The sequence below is a fragment of the Scyliorhinus torazame genome, chromosome 13, assembly GCF_047496885.1.
Source record: "Scyliorhinus torazame isolate Kashiwa2021f chromosome 13, sScyTor2.1, whole genome shotgun sequence".
Classification (NCBI taxonomy): domain Eukaryota; kingdom Metazoa; phylum Chordata; class Chondrichthyes; order Carcharhiniformes; family Scyliorhinidae; genus Scyliorhinus; species Scyliorhinus torazame.
Window position 1 is genome coordinate 67,822,945 of NC_092719.1, and position 11,207 is coordinate 67,834,151.

At 40.1% G+C, this 11,207-nt stretch overlaps 1 protein-coding gene across 2 annotated transcripts in view; it reads left to right on the forward strand.

Annotated features, from left to right (window-relative positions):
• The window catches only part of dera (deoxyribose-phosphate aldolase (putative)), a 41,731-nt gene extending 31,614 nt beyond the window's left edge, over positions 1–10,117 (forward strand). For both annotated transcript variants that reach the window (XM_072471722.1, XM_072471725.1), the window contains exons 7-9: positions 7,097–7,209; positions 9,363–9,512; positions 9,672–10,117. In XM_072471722.1, coding sequence (XP_072327823.1) covers positions 7,097–7,209; positions 9,363–9,512; positions 9,672–9,728 — 320 coding nt within the window. In that variant the 3' untranslated portion in view covers positions 9,729–10,117. The remainder of the gene's footprint in view (positions 1–7,096; positions 7,210–9,362; positions 9,513–9,671) is intronic.
• Positions 10,118–11,207: the final 1,090 nt, after the last annotated feature.

Sequence of the window (11,207 nt, forward strand, 5' to 3'; positions counted from 1 at the left end):
ACAGGAACAGACCCTTCGGCCCACTAATCCTGCGTTGATCCAGATTCGTTATTTAGACCTACTTCTTATTGCCCAAACGATCTGTATTCCTCCATTCCCTGCCCATTCATGTGTCTTATCAAAATACATCTTAAATGTTGCTATCGTGCCTGCCTCCACCACCTCCACTGACAACGTGTTCCAGGCACCCACCACCCTCTGGGTGAAAAACTTACCCCACACAAATCCCCTAAACTTTCCCCCTTGAACCTGTGCCCTCTTGTAATTGAGTCTGCCTTCCTGGGAAAAAGCATGTGACTATTCACCCTGTCTATATCTCTTGTAATTTTGTACACCTCAATCAGGTCTCCCCTCAGTCTTTCTAACAAAAACAGTCCGAGTTTATTCAACCTCTCCTCATAACTAACATCCTCCAGACCAGGCATCATCCTGGTAACCTTCTTTGCACTCTCTCCAAGGCATCCATGTACTCTGGTAGTGTGGCAACCAGACATGCTCACAATATTCCAAATGTGGCCCGACGCAAGTTTTATACAAGTGTAACATGACCTGCCAACTTGTGTACTGAATGCCCCGGCCAATGAAGGCAAGCATGCTGTGTGCCTTCTTGACCAACTTATCCACCTGCATTGCCACTTTCATGGGACTATGACCTGAATGCCAAGTTCCCTCTATGTCAATGTTCCTAAGGGTTGTGCCATTTACTGTATAATTCACACCTGGGTACATGTCATCGCCACACACCGAATGTTTAATGCTGCCATCAGAATGAAGACATAGGGCTCACAGATCTTTCTCATTTAAAGATTTTTCTTCCAAAAGCATTATGATGTGCGTAGTTTCTACTGCATTGCAAAGATGGATACGATTAGCACTTGTGCACTAACACTCTTTGCTTTTAGCCAGATAACATTAGTATCTTATTTTGGTTTGCACAGACATTGATGTGTTCTTTCTGCGTTGGTCAGTTGAGGCAGTTGGAACACTCTAATTGCATTCTCATGTCAAATCTGTCATTAGGTCCCTCAACTTAGAAGATGAAGATACTCAACTGAATGGCTGTTTTACATTTTCCCATGGTGCAACATCTTCTATAGCCAGGATGCATCATTCTAATAAAAGTGTGCACACAATAGGTCAGGCAGTATCTGCAAATAGAAAATATAGGTTTGTATTTCGGGTGTGCCCCTTTTTCAGAACCGAAAAGCAAACAGACAGCTGAGTGAGATTTGAAACTGTAGGCAAAGGGTACACTCTCTAAAAGTTTTTAATCCATGATTTCTCTTTGGAGATGCTGACCTGGATGTTTTCAGCATTTTCTGAGCTTATTTTGGATTTTCATCATTTTTTTTTTCTATTCTGGATTCCCATTCCTGCCAACGCATTTTGCAGGCCAAGACTCTGAATTGTTCTTTCTTTGGGACTTTTGAGATTTCATTCCAAAGCTCTGGCATCAGGGAATAAGAATGACATAGCCTCAACCTTATTGAGTGTCATGGATTCAAACCATTCAGTTGAATTTGAGTGGATTGGAAGGGGGTGTACTCTCTGGGCACATCATGGATGGGAAGGACTGCTCAGATCTTGTTCATAAAACTTGCTATGCATGCTGTGCAGACCAAAAGCCTACATTTGCAAAGTTTGATATGACGGAGGCAGCGTGATTGTTTACCAGCGTGTAGTAATCTCCATTTTGGATTTCTAACCTTCTAGCCTAGAGTTGAATCAGTTGGCTAGTTGGTTTTAATTGCATCCTGCGTTATCTTGTAACCCATTAAAACCGTATGACATCGAGATTCTTCTTTGCTCTTTTGAATAATTCTTTTTTCTCCCTGCATCCCTCCGCAAACACACACTGCTTCCACACTCCCCCCAGTACTGTTAAACAGAATAGTTCTCATTTGTGGAAACTTGTTCTTCACAGTAATATGAAAACCGAACCACGTGTTTTGGTCATCAGTTATGAAACACAAAGCTAATCCTCAAAGAACTGAAATATAATTTCTGTCTTTTATCATAATTGGAGATAAAGCTGATTATAACTAATTGCATACTGATCTACTTTGAAAATTAATTTAACACTTTTTTCCCCCAAATAATAGATCCTTATAGCCTGGTCTTTTCTCATTAAATAATCTGTGACTTAGAATTTTAAAATTAGAGTAATAATTTAATACATTAATCTTTGGAGTCAGTAATTTTATATCACTCTTCACATAGTCTTTTAGTTTGCAAATGAATAGTGCTTTAATTCTAGAAAATGTATTTAAAAAGCATTAGCCATTATGCGATAATTAAGAAAGATGAGTACAAAGGAAATAACACATAGAACATTTCTTTAATGAACTGAAAAATGTTAATCTTGTCCTGTTTAGTGATGAGGTGCAGAATTGCATCAAAAGCCCTTGGAGAATTGAAGCAAATGAATTTAGCAGTGGATGTAATTAAGACACATTGTGTAGCATGGAGAATAAGAATGTTATCTATCTTTTTCATCAAAAGCTGATTATTAAATGTCAAAAGGAAAAAAAATCTGATTATAGACTCTAAAAGATGAATTTGCCTGTGTAAAAAATGAAGAATAAAGCCTACAGAAGCAACATAAAAAGTGATCCTATATTTTTCAAATGAAAAGCCCGACAAAGGAATCTTATTTTAACAGAAATTTTCATTTATGTTTTTGAAATATTACATTTGGATTCTGTAAGAGATGGAAATGAAATGCAAGCAATTGTATTATTGCTTATAATTGGGGGTGCAAAATTGCTATTTTAGAGCTGTATGTTTTTCAGTGCATCTTAAAAGGATTCCTCTTTTATTTGCATATGTCTCTCCTACCTAGACTGATAGTATGGAAGGATTTGATCTTGACTACTGGACATTTTGCTTTTCTACTTTGCATGCGTTGTTCTGAAACAGTGCCTAAGTCGACAAGCGTGGGGGGAAACCACTATTCGGGTATATCGATCACTACACATCAAGGTGTAGTCAAGACATTCAGTCCACATACTTTTAAAATAAAATAAATTTAGAGTACCCACTTATTTTTTTTCCAATTAAGGGGCAATTTAGTGTAGCCAATCCACCTATCCTGCACATCTTTGTGTTGTTGGGGCGAATGTGCAAACTCCACACAGTGACCTGGGGCAGGGATAAAACCCGGGTCCTCAGCACCGTAGGCAGCAGTGCTAACCACTGCGCCACCATGCTGCCCCACAGTCCACATACTTAACGTATATTTCTAAGTTTAAATTTCATAAATATGTGCCAATGGGAAGGAACTTCAGCCACAACAGGCATTTAAGAAAATCCTGGGCTTGTCCATGTTTTTTTGATGCTCGCTGACAGTGGATGAGATTTCATCTCACCTGAGAGACTTTTAAAATTTCCCTCATAGCATCAGCTCAAGGCAGAGTCATACAAGTAACCCTTCTCTATCTTTTGTACCGGAGGTATTCAAGAGTTTCTTACTCTTAGTTCTTCTTCTTTTAGGTTCTCGAATTTATTAGAGTGACCCACACAGCGTTACTATTCTTTTGTGTACTAATTTGCATTTAACTATTGTAAGGTGGTGTACATGTATTAGACTTTAATTACAAGGTCCTGGAAATCATTTGTTCATCCAGCACTGTACAAAGGTTTAGGCTGTTATCAAAATGGAGATGATCACAGATATTTCCTCTTTAAACATTTTTCACTTGCAGTAGTTTTCATGTGATCTTGATTTCCTGCTTGTGTCATTTGCTCCTATTGTCCACACAAGTATATCTAAATAAAAAGCTCTTTGTAGCATCTGGTTAGAATCTCATCAAGTTAATTTGTGGCCAAGCCCCAATCATTTTACTTTGACAGCATTATTCCGTAGAGATCGTGCCCAAATATTTAAGGCTTCAGTTGGCAGCCAGTGTGACCTCCCTCCCTCCTATGGAGGGACAGTCTGGTGGACAGCTTCCACTGGTGTGGCGACTGCTTGGGAACACAAGCCCTCAACACCAGCTGAATTCTTACCTTCCACACACTGACATATGCTCCCTTTTGAACAGATGGCTTCTTGTGACCTCGGGTTTCTTGCACTAAAAACTGTCACTTTGCGCTCATTTCTGCATGCTGAGTAAATGAGTTTCACTCTCTAGTGGGGGATCCAATAACATATTGCATTTGGAACTTGGAAAGGGCTGTTTTAGGACATTGTCCAAAACGGCTTGCCTGAAATATAATTTCTCAAAATATTATGTCTCCAGAAATGGCATGCGTGGATTTTCCAGGAACTTTGCTTTGCTCAGGTTGAAAAGATTCCACAATGCTAATAGTTTGAGAGATTCTGCTCTGTTACAGATAAAAATAAGGGTCTGCACCATTCCTGGATCCCATTTGCTTATATTTCAAATAAACCTTTTGACAGTAGTACTTATCCTTAATATTTGTTTATTTTAGTCAGTATACAATATAGAAGAGGCCCTTTGGCCCATCGTCTCTGCACTGACAAAACTACACTAAATCCACACTAATCCCACTTTCCAGCACTTGGCCTATAGCCTTGAATATTATGACGGTTCAAGTGCTCGTCCATGTGAAAAATGAACCTTTTGTTTGAAGGTTGCGAGGTTTTCTGCCTCTACTACCCTCCCAGACGGCGCATTCCAGATTCCCACCACACTCTGGGTGAAAAGATATTTCCTCAAACCCGCTCCACGCCCTGCCCTTCACTGTAAAATTATGCCCTCTCATTATTGACTCTTTAACTAAGGAGAACAGCTGCTTCCTATCCACCCTGTCCATACCCCTCAGCCTTATGCACCTCAATTGGGTCCTCCCTCAGCCTTCTCTGCTTAAAGAAAACAACCCAAGCCTATCCAGCCTCTCTCTCGGTTGCTCAAATGCTCCATCCCAGGCAACATCCTGGTGAATCTCCTCCACCTTCTCCAGTGCAATCTCATCGTTCCTACAATGAGGAGCCCAGAACTGCTCACAGTACTCAGCCGTGGTCTAACCAAAGTATTGTACAGCTCTAACATAACATAACCTCCCTGCTCTTATAATCTGTGCCACGAGTATCCCGTATGCCTTCTTAACTACCTTTATATACCCGAAAAATTAACCTGTCCTCCTGCCTTCAGGGATCTGTGGATCAGCACCTCAAGATCCCTTTGTTCCTGAGATCCTAGTGTCCTGCCATTCATGAATGCTCCCTTGTCTTGTTACTCCTTCCAAAGTGCATCGCCTGACCTAATTTTGGATCAAATTTGCCAAGTTCCCCTGCATCCCATGTGCTTTTACCTTTATCAGTTTCCCATGTGGGACGTTGTCAAAGGCTTTGCCGAAATCCATATAAACTATGACAACTGCACTACCCTCTACACACCCGATCACATCCTCGAAAAATTCATTCCTAGTTGTTGGGCATAACCTTCCTCTGACAAAGCCATACCGATTATCTCTGATCAAACTTTGCCTCTCCAATTGGAGATAAATTGTCACCTTCAGGCTTTTCCCCAATAATTTCCCTACCACTGATGTGAGACTCACTGGTCTGCAATTCACTGGTTTATATCTACCAGCTTTGTTGAAACGTGGAACCACGTTAGCTGTCCTTCAATCCTATGAGTTACCTCTGAAGAGTAGCTTAATTTGGGACTGATGTAAATCAATCACATTGCAGTGCTCCATTGCCATGTAATGTATTGTCCTGTCTGCATAAAAGAACAACTTGTTATTTGTCAGTGTGTCCAGTTGTGCAAGTGCAGTCAGCTCTGTAGATGAAGAGGGAAGCACGGTGGCGCAGTGGGTTAGCACTGCGGCCTCACGGTGCCGAGGTCCCAGGTTCGATCCCAGCTCTGGGTCACTGTCCGTGTGGAGTTTGCACATTCTCACCCTGTTTGTGTGGGTTTTGCCCCCACAACCCAAAAGATGTGCAGGTTAGGTGGATTGGCCACACTAAATTGCTCCTTAATTGGAAAAAAATGAATTGGATATTCTAAATTTATTTTAAAAAAGCTCTGTAGATGAATATGGCAGTGAATGTACACACTGCAATATCCCACAGCAAGTGACTATTCAGTCCATTGTATGGTGGGATTAGTTGAAGGACGGACTGGTTCTCAGCTCCTCTTCACCACAACCAAAGAAATATCCTTTCATCTTGATTACTTTTGCTATTTTACAATTGGAACTTCAATCTGACATCGCAACATTAGTTTGGACATTCTTAGAAAGACAGGGCAGTCGGCCTTGATTTAACCCCTCATATGAATGATGCACCTCCAGCATAGTACTGAGCAAATGCTGTACTGTTGCATTGGGCAGCATTGTGGCACAGTGATTAGCTGCTCATAGCACCGTGAACCTGAGTTAAATTTTGGCCTTGGGTGACTATCCATGTGCACGTTCTCCCCGTGTCTAAGTGGGTTTTCACCGTGTGCTCCGGTTTCCTCCCACAGTCCAAAGTTGTGCAGGGTAGGTGGATTGGCCATGCTAGATTGCCACTTAGTGTCCAGGGATGTACAGGTTAGATGGGGTTATGGGGATGGGGTGGGGGAGTGGGCCTGGGTAGGGTGCTTTTTCAGAGGGTCTGTGCAGACTCGATGGACCGAATAGCCTCCTTTTGCACTGTCGGGATTCTGTGATACTTGGATTGTTTGCTCCAGTCATATGGCTTGAACACAACCCTTTGACTTACTTAAGAGTTGCTATCAACTGACCATGATGACATCCCTTAATTCTTTCTTCTTCCTCCTTTTAGTCTTTGGCTTTTTGGGATTATCTGCACGTGAACTTTTACTCCTAGTTTATATTCACTACATTCCCACTCGATATGCTTGCTTTTTCTACATTGCTGTTCGTTTTTCTTTTACAGTTTTCTTGGGTTTCTTTTATTGGCAGTCTCCTGTGGAATTCTCGTCTAAAATTAGCAGTCTTTATGGCGTGTGACCTTATTGAAGTATTATTTAGCCGCACTTTTTATCACTGCTGTTGGGAAACCATTTCTGTAGCTGAAAAATTCCGCTTTTGTTCAATGGTTTACTTCCGAGTGATAAGATGGTGGCTTCCTATTAAATTCACTCCATTTTAAATGTTGCTAATCTTTTATTTTTTTTAGGTTCTGATTTTATTAAAACCTCTACAGGAAAAGAAGGGGTGAATGCAACGTTCCCTGTTGCCCTAGTGATGGTGCGGGCCATCAGAGACTATTACTGTAGGATCGGTTACAAGGTACACCAGCAATTAGGAAATATTTTGGAGGGGAATTTCTAATATTTACGATTCCAAGTGTATTTGTTTGTTTTTAGAAGAATAATTTGTTTACCTAAAAATATAAGCAGATTGCGATGAATGAAAGCAGTGAAGATCTGCATTTTCCTAAAAATCACAGTTGCCAACGATTTGCTTGGATTGAAAGAATGGATTGAAATCTCCAGACACGGGTATTCAGACCTGTGTGAAAGAAGCAGAAAAATAGAGTTTTCTATTCTGGTTTCATTGAAAGATCAAGGACCCCTTTTAGACGAGTTTGGAAGTTGATTGGACCAAAAACAGTATGTAAAGTCCACCTCTGGTGGAGCAGAGGTGGCTGGCCTTGTCCCCATATCTGTAGAAGGTCCCCTGTGTCTGGCGGAGTTGGCTCACTGCCTTCCCGGTTGAGATCAACTCACGTGCCCTGTCTACTATTCTCTCCCCCCTGACCACTGCCTTCAGTATCTCCCGGAATGAGGAGGGAGAGACCCTCCCGCCCGTTCTGGTTACAGGACAAGTGCCCCCCCCCCCCCCCCAACCACGATCAGTTGGTGGTAGTCGCGATCGGGGATCGCTGCTAGTGTCTTCTTAATGTACTCACAGTTGTCCCAGTTCGGGATGTACACATTTACCAGTGCCACCGGCGCCCCTTCCAGAACCCCACTGAACTGCGCCTAGTTACCATTGACAATACGTCGAGAGATATTTTAAAGACATTTTTTTCAGCTGCCTTCTTCAAATACTGCCCACGAGCATTGGTTCATGGCAGATTTTCTGTTCACTGAGATGCAAATAAGTTTGAGGGGAAGCTCCAAGAAAGAAAACACTTCGCAAAACCTGTATAATTTGTGCATACTTTGCCAATTGCATGTTAAATGTGCTTGTGTCTTCAGCTATTAATGTAGTAACATTTTTTAACTTTGCGTTTCTTTTAAAAATGCACCTTTTTCCAGATGCTATTGCTGCAAAAATATTTAGTAATAACATATTTCTTTGCAGAACTCTTGTGGCTTCCTTCCGTTTGTATAATAGTTATTAATTTTGTAGGTGTTGGAATAATAACAAAAGGGCCAATTCCATTTTAAAATTTTAATCACCAGTAACTCCAACCAGCACAGTGTTCAGTGCTTGTACTTTGGGCTCCTTGTTATGTGCTACTGTTGAAATTTTAGCTGCCTAGTGCATTGTTGCATTGGGCCGCTTGAAAATTTTTGTGAGATTCAAATCAATTGTGATTAATTAATCCAACCCACGCTATTCTATTAGTCAAATGGTTTGCATGTCTAATGATACATACTTCCTGCAACCGCATAGAGTTTAAATTAAAATTGTGATATTTCATATTTGCCCTGCTAACTCTTCGATAATTCTTCATTAACGATCTTTTGCATTTGGCCTCAGTGCTGCCATTTTGACTTTCTTCAGGCAAAGGGAACTGCAGCAGTGAATTCTGACTGCCTGACCAAGCTTCATAGCAGGTTCATTGTCATTTATCTGTCTTTGGAGACCGGCTGGAGTACGATGGAGACAGTTGCAATAGATATTCAATTTTCAGTCAACCAGTCATGTAGAAGTTATTTTACAATAGATGTAGCTATTTCCTGTATCAATCCTAGATGTGATGGTATTGGAATGGTCTCAATCCTGAGAGGAAGATGTATAGTTCAACGCAATACTTTCACATTACAATAATCATCTTGTACAAATAGGCATTGCTGGTAAACAGTTAGAGTAAGGGCACAGCAGCACAAAGACTATTAAACTAGTTACAAAAGCTGATTGATTCAACCGGCAGTATTTTGAACAATCTCCTTTTATAGCATCCACTTTTGTTCAGAAAGAAAGATGTAAGCTTTAAATAAGTGTAGCTTATCTTTCACCTGCCTAAAACTGAATGTTTTTTTAAATGTGTTTCATTTTACATTGACAAATCTTTTCTTGAAAACTTCACATCAGTTGTATTCCGACAGTCGGATGCAATTCAGTGATGTTTTATTGGTAAAATGTAAGTTGATTCATTGCACCCAAGAGTTAGAGTCTTGCCGACAATTGCCAACAATCGTAACTTTCCAGGTTAAGTTAGATGAAGACTGAAGATGAAGCTCCATAAACATTGTATTCTCTTTTTGCAGGTTGGGTTTAAGCCAGCAGGTGGTATCCGCAGTGCGAAGGATGCATTGACCTGGTTGTCACTGATCAAAGAAGAGCTGGGCAACAACTGGCTAAAGCCAGAATTGTTCCGACTGGGTGCTAGCACTTTACTTTCTGACATTGAAAGACAGGTTAGAATTCCAACAGCAAACCTTTGTTGTTCCACCTAAGTTATACTTGCATGAATTGTGTTTTGGTAATTGCTTCTAAACACAGAACTTTTTTCAAAATGTGTAGTCCTGAGAATCTGCTGTTTCTAAATATATTGAATTCTATTTGATTTTCTTCAGATCTATCATCACGTGACAGGAAGGTACGCAGCAGCTCATGAATTGCCAATGGCTTAAAAGTGTACATGTATCTACCAGCCCAGGAAATGGTCTCCGTTTCCATCCCCTGCATCATTTCTCCATCTGTGTGTGTGGAACCTTTGCTGGAATTTTAAAAGTAGACATGTTTTTCCTTTTCTAATCAGACAGATACAACTTTATAATTTTTTCCTCAACTCCAATAGTTTGCATATTCTGAATATATAACGTTGAGTTAAAATATAAATGTGTAAAATATAATTTGAATCTGGAGAAATTCACAATTTTATGTTGATTTTTATATTAAAAGTATTAAAATTGAGTTCCTTTTGAGAATGTAAAAATGATGGCATAAGTTTCTTTGTGTCTCTACTTGAAATGCTATTTATTGCAAATCATTCTTATGAATAAAATATAGTTTTATTTGGTCTGCATTACACAATAAATTCTGTGATCTCATGTTGCCAATGGAGAACCTTCCTCTCATTCAGACAGCAATGTGGGGCTACAGCATTGGAATTTGAACCCTGATCTCTTACTTCCATCAAGAAGGGCTGTCTGCTAGGAGTACATGATCATTTAATTTACCTTAATATTCTTTTTCATTCAATTTGATTAATGCAAATTGGCCAAGGAAGTGTGATTGGCTTAATTGTGCATGAGACAAATATTTAAAGCATTCTAGGCTGTGCAATCATTTTTGAGTTTTAAGAATTTTACATTGAATATCAGGTTAATATATATAACAAACATTGGTAAATGTTGATAGAAATTTTATTCAAAGCTTCCAAACGAAAAACAGTCGAGCTTGTTTTTCCTCATGTCTCATTTTTAATCTCATAAATATTAAACTATGGTATTTCAGGAGTATTGAAGATGAATTTCATTTGAACCAGGCCTTTGAAACCCAAATGTGACCTCTTTCCAGACCAAATAACGTTTTCCAGGATTTGTACAGAAGATTTTTCATGTTTAAGGCTTTTGTCATTTAAAAAAAATATTACTAGTGAAAAAAACCAATTCATTTATACTAGTGAAAAACATTTTTTTTTTACCACCGTATCAGTATAGGGTTTTACACTCTCCCTGAGGCAAAACTCTGAATGACCAGCTCAACACCTCTTTGAACCTGTCAACTCCAGTGGTGTTCAGTTTCCATGGTAATTCTTTCTTCAGTGCTGTTTCGAGATGGTTAGGAGTCCATGACTTGCCAGCTCGCGGTCTGAAGTGCAAGGTCAAAGCTTCTCCGTTGGTAACCTACCTCATTAGAGAATTAACAAGAACACTCACTGCATTAGACCCCGTTTGGTCATGGGTATGACACATTCAATACAAAGGTCACCTGCAGTTTGCTCGGCACCTCAGGAGTCTACGTAAAAGACTTGCTTCTTTTGACTTTTTGGGGTGCGTGTGAGGGGGGGAACTTAACATACTTCAATCACAAGAGAGTCTGGCAAGGTAATAAGCCGGCAGATGTCTGTGACAGACAAGGTGTGAGGTCCACTGACCCAGCTCGCT